Source organism: Nelumbo lutea, chromosome 1 (assembly GCF_056320005.1).
Source record: "Nelumbo lutea isolate HS-2025 chromosome 1, American lotus-T2T, whole genome shotgun sequence".
In the NCBI taxonomy this organism is placed as follows: domain Eukaryota; kingdom Viridiplantae; phylum Streptophyta; class Magnoliopsida; order Proteales; family Nelumbonaceae; genus Nelumbo; species Nelumbo lutea.
Window position 1 is genome coordinate 5,255,789 of NC_142684.1, and position 16,252 is coordinate 5,272,040.

Here is a 16,252-nt window from a genome sequence, read left to right on the forward strand (position 1 = left end):
AATAAATTTTAGGCATTTATATTAAATCAAATTGAATTGAATTATATGAGCAAGAGGCGGGGCAAATCAAAGAAAACCTCAACCCAAAATGTGAATGAAACCATGCTGGCCAGCAAGAGGCAGCGCAGGGAAAATTTGGGGATCCTAGATGGGGTACAGAGTGAGTACGGGGTAGGGTACATGTATTTAGGGTTAGAGACGGAATATATAAAACCTGACCATGCTCTGCCCCATTGCCATTCCTAATCGGGTTGTGATGAATCTGAATCCGCCATTTCATGTTCTTTTCTTTTGACTCGGGTTGCATTTGGTTTTCCTTGAAGATTTCTGAAATTTAAATATTTAAACTATTATTTCAGTTCACATGCTTTATAAACGCATATACTAAAAAAATGCTTTAGCCCGTCGGTATTTGTGTTGATATTAATGGCTCACAATAAAAGGTTGAAAAACTTGAAATGGTCACAGCTTTGTAAACAAAGATTTCATTAAAAGCTTCCAAAATTGGATTATATGCCCATTTTATCTCTTTCACTGTTTCCTGATGATCAAAATATAAAATAAAATATTCCACAGTTTCTCTGCTTCTAAAGAGAGTTTGAATCTAGTCCCAACTAAAGTTTAAAATTTCGATACAATACACCCCATATCGGATATATCATATTGCATCCGTGGTTTCACGATACACCTATTTATAAGAGTTTCGGGAACCTCCTCTGTTTAATGAAAAATATGGTTAAAAATAGGCCTAAAAACTCAATTAAAAAAAAAAAAGAAACATACAAGCGTATCATTGTAAGTACCGATACACAGGGGTGTATTAATATTTTAAATTTGGTCCAAACAAATGTCTTAATCAACCATTGCAATTGCAATTGTGCATTGAAACATTTCCCTTGTCCTTCATGGCAATATATATCCAATGTAAAGTCCGGATTTGGTCCCAGTGGCTACTCAGCCATGCATTTAAAATATCCCCTCCGTACCTTTGTCTTTCATGACGAGATGTTCCTGATGTACAGCTGCAATGCATGGCGGCAATGGATGTTGGGACCAGTTGTTGGGGCTAGATCTGAACTCCCCAAGGTACGGTTGCAAACTTGCAATGACTGGTTGGGATGCTGTTGGGATCAGAAGAAGTGGATAGGTACATAATAAACTCGTTTTGACAATATTTTGTTACGTTTTGAAAGAAAATGTTTCCTGTGCGCAAACAGAAAAGCAGTTATTGTCTATCCATAGAGAATAGAAAACAAGGGGAATTATGAAACATTGCCAAACCGTCTCATTTATTGTTTTTTTAATAGAGAAATCTGTTCTGTCAGTCCATTCAGCTGTTAATCAATTTGCCTAATCACTCTTCCTATTGATCCTATAAGCCAACTTTTTAGTTGAATTTTAAGAAGTTGCATATAGAGACCTAAAAACCTTAATCTATGTTAGTGTGTAGCTTCCCTCTCCTAGTGGAAAGAGGGAAAGAGAACAAAGAACAAGATAGACAATCACTTTAACTGCTTCTACTAGATTCATGCTTAACTCAGAACATAGTTCTGGCTGGTCTTGGAAAGACAGCAAGAAGGAAACCCCGTTAAGAAGAAAAGGATAACAGATAAAGACTTGGTTGTGATTACTACATCGTCTTGAAATCTTTGTAACTTGCCAATACATCATGTTGTAGAGATCCATCAGGAATGGTTCCATCTGGTAGATAAGCTGGACTTGACAATTAATGATGGGTGATGATCCTTGAATCACAAGTTATGGGGGCCCAGCCCATACCCAAGAGGGAAATAATTAGCTCCTATCGAGTTGGAGGACACATCCATGATCCAACCAAATACATTTTACCACTTGGTTACAGGGTTTAGGGTTTAGATATGAATGTCAAGAAGTGATTGGAGGAAAGCGTCCGACCAGGTAGGAACTAAGTAAAGCCCGACCCAAGATGCTCTGTGTGGAGACTAGTAACACTATAACGATTGTATCTGGTAGTAGCTGCAAGTGAGTTAATTTTATCGGCTCTTGTAAATTTGGCGGACATTGCAATAAATAACTTTAATGAAATGAATAAAAGGATGATGCCTGGTTGGTGAGGACTGAGGAGGACAATGCAGCAGCAGTGAGAAAAGCTTTAAGGTGATGAGATAACAAAGCAAAGAACAAATGCAAAGTTTGAAAAACAAATTAGTTATGCAACCAGATTCACATTGAAACAAGGTCACCGATAAGCTTGTGAAGTTGTGCTGTCTTGAATTTTGTGTTAATCAATACAACCGTGTGATAGACTTTTCTACTTGAAATGTTTTGAAATAACACCTTGTCATTCTTCTCGTTTTGGTTTCAACTTTTAAGAATAATAGAATACAATCAGTTAATGGAATAAAAGAAGAAACTCTATGACCAGCTCAGAAGCAGGCACAAAACATTGCTGTATATCTTTGCGATGCAAGTGCATTAGATCTGGGGTCACACGACCCGTAGTAGGGGCATTCACAATTCACAACCAACCCCATCAAAAGTGTGCCGTTTACTTTAAACCCTAAACATGGTTTAGATAAAGGAGACTGATTTGAGCACATCTCAGTTTTGATAACTGGCTTTTGATGTAGCACGATGGCAGGACAGGATTTGTTTAGCTGACCCCAATACTTGGAATTAAGGCTGAGTTGAGTAACTTGAGTTGAATATTATTAATTTCATGGAAAATGCCAAAGTCTAACGGGAGCTAGCCCAATTCAAATCAGGTTGAGCACCTTCAATTCGACTCAAGCCACTTTGGTTAAATGCTCCATGATTTTTAAAAGGGTAATCAATCCAGATTTAACCAATTTACTTGATTAAAACAAGTATGTTGTGAGAAACATAAAATTAAAAAACATGATTTCTGAAAAGAGAAAGAAACATTAGAGACCTTTCAAAGCTTTCTATTTATACAATTACAACGTGAATAAAAGTGACAACGTTAAGTTTCTGAATTTCCATCAGGAAAGAAAAAAAGTAGAAGCTTATGACCTGCATATTCAAAATGTTCCTTGAATCTTAACTGGAATCTACCGATATGCTGAGATGTTCAGATCCAATCTTAGAAGGAAATACCACCTTAGCAACAATATTCTTGCGAAGCTTGTTGTCAGCTGGGATCAGATCCCAGAAATAAATATATTTGCTCAATGAATCATTGAATTGTTGGGCCTAGGAAATGAGGAAATAAACCTGAAGCCATACCACAGGGAGGCTCTTTATGAAACTAATAAATCTGTATTAATAATTGTAATAGACAACTGATAAGAAAACAACATAAGCTCACCAGCTGGGTTCAAAGAAAAGTCGGCCTTTTCTCACTCCACATGGTCACGAAAACGGATGATTTTGTTGATGAAAGGTCTCTCATTGCGATATCTATTTGGAAAAATACACAATCAAGAGACATTTCATTAGCTTCAAACCTAGAGTAGTTCAAAAGCACCACAGAAATGCAATGGGAAGATTTATATCAGCTAGTACTGCAGCGGCAACAAACTGGTTTGTTTGTAGGAGTGAAAAACAATACTATATATGAAAAAGTAGTTACCCTGAAATAAAAACAATTTTAAATTTGAACTGTAAGTACGATAGAGTACATACATAATTATGGCAGATATGCAGAAGCATGTCAGTCCAACGGTGAAGTGAATGAACAAGGTTGGCCAGAAGTTTTCTGGATCTAGGAATATTCTCTTAGAAATGAAAGTGATGACACCTGAAAGAAGTAAAACTACCCAACCAGAAGGAAAGCAAGAGTGGAAAGAAAATGAAGAATCCTGTTCAGGGACAAAATAGGTATAACATGAGAGCTAATATAAGATCCAAATCATGTAGCAGTTGCTTGTTTACTGTCAAAGGAATTATAGAAATGCAAGCAAAATTAGAGATTAGACAGCATGGAAAAGTGATTTTTTTTCCTTTTTTTGAACTGGTAAAGGTAAAAATTTTTGAAGTAACAGTCATCCACTTACCTGGAAATGACGCTTAATAAATACTGCAGAGTACATAATCCTCATTATCATATCTTTAGTGACAGTCAAGAAAAAAGGCCATGAGAATCATCCAATCAAAGTATTAATTGGGGCCAGTGCATCCCATTGAGCAAGTGAAGTGTCTAAAGTAACAACTATATGTACTTTGAATAGAATAAAAGCAAATTGAAGACCAAAACAACCAATTCATAAATCATCAGCATTGTTTGGGAAAAGCCAAATAACAAGTTCTACACCACCATTCATTTTTTTTTCAATCAAAAACAGAATTTAATTTCATTAATACAATAAATAAATAAATAAATAAATAAAACTTATATAACAGACTATACAGCTTTCAGCTCCCACAGAGCCTATCCCCTGACCCCATCAAACAAGCAATGATACCCAAAATATCTACTCCCTAGAAACCCCTTGTTTAGCTAGAGAATTGGCCAAACCTGAACAACCCATCTGAGAGAGGACTCTACCTCTCTTACTGTCTGATTGCTCTCAAAACTTGCCTGTATGTCCAAATCCTTCAGTTGTTATTATTTATCCACCCCACAACCAGCATGGAATCACCTTCAACCTCCACGTCCCTGAGGTTTAGCTGCTTAGCTAGTCTTAGGCCTTACAATAATTCTAAGTTTTCTGCTTAAGAAAGTCTTCCATAACCAATTGGACCTGAAAAACAGACCACAGTTGTTCCATTATCGATCCCTAAAAGACTCCCCCTATACCTAAAGATCTTGGAGTTCCAACTGAACTTTCCATCAAAGTTATTTTTTAATCAGGACCATATCCAGTCTACCCCTCCCAAGACCCCAGATAGCTGGGACCAACATTGGGTAGTAGGTATTTTCTTACTACGTCTGCAATGAAAAGCATGGAGTTCGAAGGACAACAAGGGTTCTCACCTGCCGGTAAGTGGAGAGAAGATCTGAGAATAGAAAATAAAGAAATGCTGCTGGAGGAGATATTCTACCAGGACTTTACAATCAAGATTAGAGAAGGAAAGAGAGGAACGGTTTTGTTAGTGGGAGATGCTGTTCCTTGGTTTCTAGGTTTTTTAAATGGAGCTGCCCAAGTGAACTGGAGTGAAGTGTGTAAAGGTACACTAAGGCAGGTCAGGAGAGAATACGTAGCTGAGAGAAGAAAGAACAAAGGATGGTTTGTTACTCTGGAAGAAAAGTTCGACAAAAGGAAAAGGCAAACAATAATTATCCCTGTAGGTGCTCGGCAGCAGGGATGGTTAGTGGTGGCTAATGCTATACACAGGAGATTAGTCAGCAAGGAATCAGGGACCGTGAAGGTACAGGCAGAGAAAGTAGTTGGTGGACAGAATAAGAAAGAAGAGATGACAGAAAGAAGAAAGAGACTGGAGAGGTTGGGCTTAGAAGACACAGTGGAAAACCAAGGGAAGCCAACAGTGGCATTACAATACCAGACAAAGGGGCGGTTCGATTCAGGTCCAAGTTCGAGTTTCTCACTACACATTCTGACCCGACTGGCTCAGTTCCGGGTCGGTTTGTTCATAATGAGATAAGGGCCCACAGCACTTCTTCGGATTCATGTGACCACTTAAGTGGTCATGTGAGTCGATTTTATAAGCAGCCGTTGATAGACAATTCCAAGTGTCCATCTTCTTCCTCACAAGATTCGACTGTTGGGGACTGACAATCTCTTTCAGCCAGCCAGAGTTCATCAAAGAAGACTCTGAGCTGGATTCCAGTGACAAAACATAGAGAAGACGACCGGGATGGGACGGAGGGAGATAGGCCAAATCCAAGATATTCCAGGGGGTGTAGGGAAGACGGTGAAGATGAGGACGGTGGTTGGGTCAGTTGTGGTAGCTCAGAGGAGATGTCAAACTCAGATGATGAAGCAGAATTTCAGTGTGACGAACGTCAAGGAGAGTTGGAAGACACCTTAAACACTGATATACTATACTCAAAGCTTGCAGCAAAGGATCCTTTACTGCACACAACCTCCACTGGGTGCGGAGAGATGAATGTTGCCGAGTGTGCTTTGAAAGACAAGGAGGAAAATCGAATACCAAGTAAGGAAGAATCAATCCAGGAAAGTAACTTAAGACAAGGGACCTACAAGAGAAATTCGGTTGCTCACCAAAATTCGAGCAGAGATGGCACAGGCGGGGATAAACGACAGAGCCTCGGAAGGACTAACCCTTTCGATTGTCTCTTCTCCTATTCCTTCAGACCCAGGTATGGCTGTGGTTTCGGTTTTAGATACTAATGTCTGCTCTGCCTGTGATGTCAGTCTTTCAGATTCCAGTCGTGCCCCTGTACTGAATACCCAAGGATTAGAGGCTGACAATGAGGAGGGTGGGTAAAGCAGATTCAAGTGAATTAGCTAGGGGGGAATCTAAGGAGGGCAGTGGTAAGTTGGAGAAGGAGAAGGAGGGGAAAAGGAGGAGTGAGGGGGGGGGGGGTGAAGAAAGATAAGGGAGAGGAAGAAGAGGAGTCATTAGCTGAATTTGTAGGAAAGTTAGGTTGCAAGGTGAAAGATCTGAATGAGCTGAAAGGGTATTTACGGTCTGAAAAATATGGCGGGAATAGGAGGAAGAGAAGGTTAGGTGAAGCTGAGACACTGAAGTTGGAAGTGGATGAGGGCAAAGAGGCTAGAGTAAGGAAAGGGAGGGGAAGAAAAGGAGGCTATTAGAAGGAAAGGGAGTGGGGGTAAGCAGAGGTGTCGAAGAAATGAAGATTGTAAGCTGGAATGTGAGAGGGTTGGGGGTGCAAGGAAAAGAGCTTTAATAAAGGAGGTCTTAAAGAAAGAAAACCTAGACATTATTCTAATTCAGAAATCTAAACTCATGTCATTTGATAAGAGATGGGCTAGGAGTGTGTGTAGAGTGAACGGACTAAGCTGGGTTATGAGCCCTTCTTGGGGCTCATCTGGAGGGTTAATTACTTTGTGGAAGGATGAAGTAGTGGAGGGAGTGGAAGAGTTAATGGAAAGGTTCTCAATTTCTGTCAAATTTAAACAGGTGTTAGATGGGTTTGAATGGATCCTCACCAATGTTTATGGCCCCAATGGTTACAAACAAAGGAAGGAGTTGTGGGAGGAATTGGAAGATATTAGAGGTCTATGGGAGGGGCCATGGTGTGTAGGAGGGGATTTCAATGTGACTAGGTTCACCGAAGAAAGTAACAAGGTGAGGCAAAGGAGAACTACCAGCATGAGGAAGTTCAATGATTTCATTAATGCTTTTGAGTTAAAGGAATTGAACCTTCTTCATAATAGCTTTACTTGGTATAATCTCCAAGCCGAACCTATCTATTCCAAATTAGATAGGTTCTTGTTCACCACAGACTGGGAGGAGCATTGGGGAGATTTGGTGTCAAGGGCCTTACCTAGAGTTACTTCTGATCATTGGCCTATAACGATATGTAAGTCTGATCTTGGTGGCAGTGGGCCTTCTCCCTTCAAGTTTGAAAATATGTGGTTACTTCACCCGGACTTCAAAGACAAAGTGAAAATTTGGTGGAATGAAAGTAACACGGCAATCAATTGGGCTGGGATGAAATTCCATTGGAAGCTAAAAGAGATGAAAGTCAAAATTAAGGAATGGAATACTCTACATTTTGGGAGGATAGAAGAGAGGAAGCAGCAGTTGATAAGCCAGATAGAGGAGTTAGATGCGAAGGAAGAAAGTGGATGTTTTGGGGATCGGGATAAAGAACTGAGGTGGGAGTTAAGGAAGAGTTTGGAGGACACAATTTTCAAAGAAGTAAGTTGGAGGCAGAAATCTAGACACAAATGGGTGAAGGAGGGAGATAGGACAGTCTTAACTCAACAGCAAGAGATTGTTGGGGCTTTTGCGGAACACTTTAAATCCATTTTCGGAAAGCCTCTACAGGAGAGATTAAGGATTGAAGGGTTAGATTGGCCTAAGCTCCCTGATGAGTTGAGGTTGTGGCTGGAAAGAGAGTTTGACTTAGAAGAAATCAGGGATGTCATTTTCTCCATGGATAGATCTAAAGCCCCGGGCCCTGATGGTTTCACGATGGCCTTCTATCAAGATTGCTGGGAGATAATTAAGGCTGATATTCAAGCAGTGTTCTCGGAATTCTTTGGAAGAGGTGTGATAAACCCAGGCCTGAATTCTACTTTTATTGCTTTAATTCCGAAGAAGGTTGGGGCTTGTCACCCTAAAGAGTTCAGACCCATCAATTTGGTTAACAGCCTCTACAAGATCATTGCTAAGGTGTTATCCAGAAGAATTGGAGCGGTGCTCCCCTCAATTATCTCCCATAATCAAGGTGCCTTTGTGATGAGTAGGCAAATTGTGGACCAAATCTTAATTGCAAATGAGAGTGTGGAGGATTACAAAAGTAGAGGGGAGAAAGGGTTTGTGTGTAAGCTGAATTTGGAGAAGGCATATGATTTGGTTGATTGGTCTTTGTTGATGGAAGTTTTAGAGTCTTTTGGGTTTGGACAAAGGTGGTGCAAGTGGATAAAAGGGTGCATTAGAACTTGCCATTATTCTGTGTTAGTAAACGGCAAAATGGTGGATCACTTTCCAGCTGTCCAAGGTATTAAGGGGACCCTCTCTCCTCGTTCCTCTTTACCCTAATTGCTGAAGTGTTAGGGAGGCTTATTGAGAGGGCAGACTCCAAAAATCTGATTAGTGGTTGGAGAGTGGGGAGGGATAGGGTTCCAGTCACTCACCTACAATTTGCAGATGACACAATTCTGTTTTTTGATGGCAAGGAGATTAGTGGGGTGAGCAATCTAAAGACGGTGATTAAAGTGTTTGAACTAATGACTAACCTCAAAGTAAACCTTGATAAGAGTTGGGTGATTGGTATTAATATGAGTAAACGAGAGGTGGAGGAAAGGGCTCGAGCGATAGGTTGTGAGATAGTTCATTGGCCACTGAAGTATTTAGGGCTTCCTTTAGGGGATAATCCTAGAAAAATAAGTTTTTGGAATCCGGTGATTGATAGGTTCACTAAAAGGCTAGCTTCTTGGAAGAAGAATTACTTGTCTTTGGGGGGTAGGATAACCCTGATTAAGTCAACATTGGCAAACCTTCCAGTCTATTACTTGTCGGTGTTCAAAATCCCTGAAGGAGTTTGTAGGGAGTTGGAAAAACTAATGAGGGACTTTTTATGGGAACCCGGGGAGGAGAAAAGGGACCATAGAGTTAGGTGGGAGCTAGTTACAAGAGCTAAAAGTGAAGGGGGACTGGGGCTGGGGAACTTGAAGAAGAAGAATGAAGCTCTGTTAGGGAAATGGTTATGGAGATGGTCCAAAGAAAAGGAGAATCTGTGGGCTAAAATAATCCTAAGTATTCATGGGCAAAAGGCAGCAGACTGGGATCCGGGACTATCATCTAGGGCTTCAAGAGCCTCTCCTTGGAAGTCCATTCATGCCATCCTTCAGTCTTTTCTTCCCTTCATCAGGTATGATCTTGGTTCTGGTTTGTCGGTAAATTTTTGGAAACACACTTGGGTGGGGGGATTTTCCTTTGAAAAAGTAGTTCCCCTCCTTGTATGCTCTGTCTAGGTTTAAAAATGAACCAGTAGCAACCTTTGCTACCCTATCTAATTCTGCTATTGGTTGGAACTTGGGTCTTAGAAGGGCTCTCAGAGATTCTGAGTTGGAACCCATTTTGAATTTGCTTAAAATCTTGGATGAGGTAGATCTTGAACCTTCCCGTGTGGACTCTAGGGTTTGGTCTCTTGTCCCTTCGGGTATCTTCTCTTGCTCCTCTTTTTTCAAAGCATTGACACAACCTAGTCCGGTACCTGGGTCTTCTTTTACAGTCCGGGAAGTTTGGGGTAGCTCTATCCCTTCTAGGTTAGGTGCTTTTTGCTGGGAAGCAATCCTAGAAAAGTGTAACACTTGTGACATACTTCAAAAGAAAAGGCCTAATTGGTGTTTATCTCCACATTGGTGCATCTTATGTAAGAAGAATGGTGAAATCTGTTATCATTTGCTTGTTTCTTGCCCTTTTGTTTCAGAGATTTGGTGTTGGTTCTTTTCTTTATTTGGTTGCAGGTGGCCCTCCCCTTCAAGCGTGCAAAGCTTGTTCAGTTCCACTCCAGTGAGGGGTTTAAAGAAGAGGTAAAATTTTGTGGAGATGTGCTAGAGCTGCTATTTGTTGGACGGTTTGGGAAGAAAGAAATCGAAGATTATTTCATGACAAAGAAAAAAAACAACGAAGCCCTCATAGAAATTATTTATGTTAGGGAGGCACACTGGGTAAAGTCTTTGAAGCTTTTTGAAGCCTATTCAGTAGGAGACATCATTAGAAACTGGGAAGAAGTGGCTCAGTCAGCTCCTATGTCTAGTGCTATTAGACCTGTTTGGACTCCACCGGATTTGGGTTTCATCAAATTGAACTTCGATGGTAGCAGTGAAGGTAATCCAGGCCCTTCAAGCATAGGTGGTATTTTCAGGGATGAAGAGGGTCGAATTATTGCTATGTTCTCAGGATCTATAGGTTGGGGGATTCTCTGAGAGCTGAAATCCTGGCAGTTCTAGAAGGAGTAAAAAGAGCTAAGCAGTTTGTAGAGAACGCTGATGTGGGCCCCACAGCTACGGTCCCACTGTGTTCGTAGGGTAGAAGATGTTCTAGTCTGCCTAGGGTTAGCTATTGGTCATTTAGTTGTTTCAGTTGTTATTTATTTCAGTCTTATTTTTTGCTCTATTTGTTATGTAAAGACTAAGGGCAGATCTGTCCTTTCCATGTAATGAGCATAACCTATAAATATTATTTCAAGTGGCGGCAGCAGAATATTAAGTTTCTGCTCCTCCTTTCAACTCTTGTGTTCTACTGCTTCTCCTCCCTTTTCCTCTTCTTTCCTCCTACCTTTCTTCTTATTTTCGATCCTGAAATCCATTAGGGTTCAAGACTGATAACAGTCCTGAACTTCTACTTGGTATTAGAGCTAGGGTTTCTCATGTGAGTCTAGTCCAACCGACCACATGAGAACCATCTAAGGCTGGAAGCTGAGATAGCAGAGTTCGTTGACTGGTTCTTGGAGATCTCCAGAGGATTAGCAGCTGTTTGAAGAAGTGCCACAGTTGCAGCGAGTTGGTGATCAGGAAGAACCAGAGAAGGCTAGGGTTCGGGTAACCTTGGTAGGCAGCGAACTGAATCCTATTGTAAGTCCTTTATTTTCTGAGATAAGTAATATCAGAGAAGATAGGTTGGACCTATCCAGCAAGGGTGGTCGAACCACTCTAGGGTTTTATCTCTCTATTCTCTAGGGTTTTGTCTTATCCTTGCGGCAAACCCTAGTATTGGACTGAACCTTGTGATCTTATCCCTGCGGCAAACCCTAATAGTTCTCCTCAACATTGATCAGTTTTAGGGTTTCATATTAACCCTAATACAAACCTTATCCGTACGGTACTGTCAGGAGTGTACGGCCTTTAGGACTGATTAAAACCTCAAATTGGCTTCAGCATATCAGATTGTTCTTCAAACTGTTTTTCAGTTTTCTTTTGGGGTTTCGAACACTTCTAAAGGGGTGAAAAAAGTTCGGACTGTTGCTGTTGTGTGTGGTTATTGATTTCAGATCAGTTTTATACATGTTTCATGCACATCTACTGTGAGTATAGATTGGTTCTATACTTATTTTGTGATTGTGGTTAGTAGTCCTAGTGCTGGTTTTGACTGTAGTAACCTAATTTTGAGACTTCTGGTTCTTGACCGAAATGGAGTTTAAGAATCAGGCAGAAGGCAGTTGTGGGAACAGCAGTTATGGTGGTGGTTCTGAGACAGGTTTTCAGATTACAACCGTAAAGTTTGATGGATCAAACTATTTGGAATGGGCCCAATCAGCCATGATGGCTATTGGGGGAAGGGGCAAAGTAGGGTATCTCTTGGGAGATGTGGCAGAACCTTCCAAGGGAGACCCTATGTATACCAAGTAGGTCCAAGAAAACTACTTGGTTATGACATGGCTCTGCAATTCTATGCAGCCCCATATCAGCCGAAATTACTTATGGGCAAGGACAGTCAAGGAGATATAGAATGTGATGAAATAGACTTACTCCCAACCCCTTAATGTTGCCAGAGCATATGAATTGAAATGTGAGGTGAATTCCCTTAAACAAAGAGAGAAACCGGTGTCGGTCTACTTCTCTACCTTGAAGTCCCTATGGCATGAGATTGATCACTTAGAGACTCTTGAGTGGGAGAGTCCCAAAGATGCTCAGATACATAGAAAGCACATCGAGACAAACAGAGTGTTTGAGTTCCTGGCATGACTGAATTCAGAATATGATATTGTGAGGCAGCAGATTTTGACCAAAGATAGTGTGACCCTCTCTCAGGCATACTCCTTAGTGCATAGTGAAGAGACCAGGAGGAAAGTCATGATGCAACCTCAGCCGCTTACACCTGCCTTGGTAGCTATCAAACCCAAAACAGAGGGTGATTCAGAGAGGGACAGAAAGAAGGAAGATAAAAGGGATGTGCTGTGTGAGCATTGCAAGAAACCTAAACACACAAAAGAAACATGTTGGAAGCTGCATCCACATTTGGTCCCGGCAAAGTTGAGAAATAAAAAGGGTAATGCTCATGTGGCTATGACTGTTGATTCAGCATCCTCTGGCACAAGAGGCACACCATTAGAGACCTTAGCTGCAGTTCGGGCTGCTCTAATACAATTGGAGAAGGAAGTTGGCAGTTCAGCTCAGTTACCACAGTCATCGTCAGCCCCGGCCACATCGGCCTTTGCACACTCAGGTACTCGAGCCTCAGCCTACCATGCCTCCGCTCCAGGTACTACTGAACCTTGTTGGGTAATAGATTCAGGTGCATCCGACCATATGACTAGCTTGCCCTCTTTGTTTACTACTAATTACTTGTCCTCTGGTAGGGATAAAGTATCTATAGCTGATGGCTCTCTTGTCCCTATTTCTGGCAAGGATGACATCAAACATTCGGATACCATATCCTTGTCCTCTGTCTTGCATGTTCCTAAACTGGATACTAACCTCCTTTCCGTTAGTAGTATTACCAAACATTTGAACTGCTCAGTAACTTTCTTTCTTGAGCGATGTGTTTTTCAGGACCTGGAGACGAAGAAGGTGATTGGGACTGGCCGTGAGACGAATGGGATCTATCTGCTCGGGGAGAGTTCTCGTCGGGGAGAGTCAGTGGATAAGAAGCTACTTGTTTCTCTGGTTGTGAGTCCGGTTATGCTTTGGCATAACCGATTGGGTCATTTATCTTTTCGGTCCTTGAAGAGTCTGTTTCCTACTTTGTTTGAGTCTGTTGAGTCATCTCAGTTAAAGTGTGAAAGTTGTGAGTTTGCTAAACATTGTAGAAACTCTTATTCATTGAGTAATAAAAGGAGTAATAGTTATTTTGATATTGTGCATACTGATGTTTGGGGACCATATCACATTCCTTCTATGGGTGGGTACAGGTATTTTTTGTTATTTGTTGATGACCACACCTAGTTTTCTTGGGTTTATCTTATGTGTTCACGAGATGAGGTGTCTGCCCTGACCCAAAACATCCACCAAATGATTCTAACCCAGTTTGATGCCAGGATCAAAGTGCTTAGATCTGATAATGCAAAGGAATACTTTGCTAAGCCATTGGCATCATACCTCCTTAATCATGGGGTTATCCACCAAAGCACTTGCCCTCATACACCTCAGCAGAATGGGGTTGCAGAAAGGAAGAATAGGCACATCTTGGAGGTGGCTAGAAGTATTATGTTTACCTCCAATGTCCCTATTCGCTTCTGGGGTGATGCTATCCTTACGGCGGTACATCTTATTATTCGGATTCCTTCCCGGGTTCTTGATATGAAACCTCCTTTTTCCCTTCTATACCCCAATGAGGAGTTGTTCACTATTCCCCTCAAGACATTTGGTTGTACCTGTTTTGTTCAGCTTCTCGGTCCCCATCACTCCAAGTTTGAACCCAAGTCCTCCAAATGCATCTTTCTTGGTTATGCACAAACTCAAAAGGGTTATTGTTGTTATGATCCTGTCTCAGGGAAGAAGTTTGTATCCATGGATGTCACTTTCTTTGAGGAGACACCCTATTATTCTCGGGTCTCTCCTTAGGGGGGGAGTAGTGAGCGTGGAGATTTGGGTCATTTTCTTCAGGGGAGTGCAGTGAGGACAGGGCTAATACTTTTGGGGTTGTTCTCTTACCTATTCCAGTTGGTGATGAGGGCTGCAGTAGCGAGGGTGGTCAGAGGGATCGGGAGTTAAGAGTCTATCACAGGCGATGCAGGCAGGTTGATCCCGGTCATCAACAATCCCGGCCAGCTCCAACCTCTTCTGCAGCTCCAAGTCCAGATATTACAGTTCCAGGGCCCACAGAGACTCCTTCCATTGTTGCTACCTCACCCTCTGCAGATGACCTTGACCTTCCCATTGCCCTCCGTAAAGGAAAACGACATTGCACCACATCTACAGCCCACTGCATCTCCCAGTTTTTGTCCTATGATCGCCTATCTCCCTCCTACAGGTCCTCTCTCACCTCCGTTGCTGATGTCCCTATTCCGAGAACAGTGCAAGAGCCCTATCAGTCCCGGAGTGGAGAGGTGCAATGCAAGTTGAAATGGATGCCCTGTTGAAAAATAATACCTGGGAGCTAGTTGACTTGCCCAAAGGAAAGAAACCAGTTGGATGCAGGTGGGTATTTACTGTGAAGCACAATGCGGATGGTTCCATTGAGAGGTACAAAGCTCGGCTAGTTGCAAAAGGGTTCACACAGACTTATGGTATAGATTACTTGGAGACATTTTCCCCAGTAGCCAAGATGACCACCATTCGGGTTCTATTATCTCTTGCAGCAAGCTACACCTAGCATTTGTACCAAATGGATGTTAAGAATGCCTTCCTAAATGGGGACTTGCAGAAAGAGGTTTACATGCAGTTGCCTCCTGGATTCTATGATACAGAGGCAGGTAAGTAGGTCTGTCGGCTCAATAAGGCATTGTATGGTTTGAAGCAGTCACCTAGAGCTTGGTTCGACAGATTCAGACTAGCCCTTCGGAAGTTCGGTTATGTATAGGCCCAGTCAGATCATACACTGTTCATCAAGAGGGTGGAGTCGTCACTGACACTACTTGCAGTATATGTTGATGATATTGTGGTGACAGGAAATGACAACCATGAGATTGAGTCCCTCAAACAGCTCCTTCATCAAGAGTTTGAGGTGAAAGATCTGGGTACACTACGGTATTTTTTGGGTATTGAGGTTGCTAGATCCAAACAGGGGATCTTTATATCTCAGAGGAAATATGTCCTAGACCTGTTGGCAGAAACTGAAAAGTTAGGTGTCAAGCCTGCGGATACACCCATTGAATAGAACCACAAGATTGGTGCAGAGAGTGGGGAGCCTCTTGAAGACAAGGTTATGTTCCAGCGGTTAGTAGGAAAGCTCCTATATCTATGCCTCACCCGGCCAGATATCAGTTATGCCGTTAGTGTTGTCAGTCAGTACATGCATTCTCCTAGAACCACACACCTTCTAGCAGCAGAAAGAATACTAGCATACTTGAAGAGATGCCCGGGTAGAGGTATACTGTTCAAGAACAATGACTACATGAAGGTGGAAGTCTATACGGATGCCGATTGGGCTGGGAGTGTTGATGACAGAAGGTCTACCTCTGGATATTGTGCTCTTGTGGGAGGTAACCCGGTCTCTTGGAGGAGTAAGAAACAAAGTGTTGTCTCCCGATCCAGTGCTGAAGCTGAGTACAGGTCAATGGCTAATGGAGTGGTTGAAATTCTTTGGCTGAGATCACTACTTGGGGAGTTGGGTATTGAGTATGAGAAGCCCCTGATGCTGTATTGTGATAATCAAGCGGCTATTAATATAGCACACAACCCAGTGCAGCATGACAGGACTAAACATATTGAAGTTGATCGACACTTTGTACGAGAGAGGGTCTCATCACAAGAAGTGTGTCTCCCATACATCACCTCCAACATGCAGTTGGCAGATATCCTCACCAAAGCTGTACCACGGAAGAAGCTAGAGGCGGATCTATCCAAGTTGGGAATGATAAACATTTATTCCCAACTTGAGGAGGAGTGTAGAGAACACTGATTTGAGCCCCACAGCTACGGTCCCACTGTGTTCGTAGGGTAGAAGATGTTCTAGTCTGCCTAGGGTTAGCTATTGGTCATTTAGTTGTTTCAGTTGTTATTTATTTCAGTCTTATTTTTTGCTCTATTTGTTATGTAAAGACTAAGGGCAGATCTGTCCTCTCCATGTAATGAGCATAACCTATAAA

At 41.9% G+C, this 16,252-nt stretch overlaps 1 protein-coding gene across 4 annotated transcripts in view; it reads right to left on the reverse strand.

Annotated features, from left to right (window-relative positions):
* Window positions 1-2,881: 2,881 nt before the first annotated feature.
* LOC148873295 (lipid transporter) overlaps window positions 2,882-16,252 on the reverse strand; it is a 66,102-nt gene continuing 52,731 nt past the window's right edge. For all 4 annotated transcript variants that reach the window (XM_088966656.1, XM_088966658.1, XM_088966659.1 and 1 more), the window contains 4 exons: window positions 3,996-4,048; window positions 3,625-3,800; window positions 3,308-3,399; window positions 2,882-3,213 (listed from right to left, as the gene is read on the reverse strand). In XM_088966656.1, coding sequence (XP_088822782.1) covers window positions 3,339-3,399; window positions 3,625-3,800; window positions 3,996-4,048 — 290 coding nt within the window. In that variant the 3' untranslated portion in view covers window positions 2,882-3,213; window positions 3,308-3,338. The remainder of the gene's footprint in view (window positions 3,214-3,307; window positions 3,400-3,624; window positions 3,801-3,995; window positions 4,049-16,252) is intronic.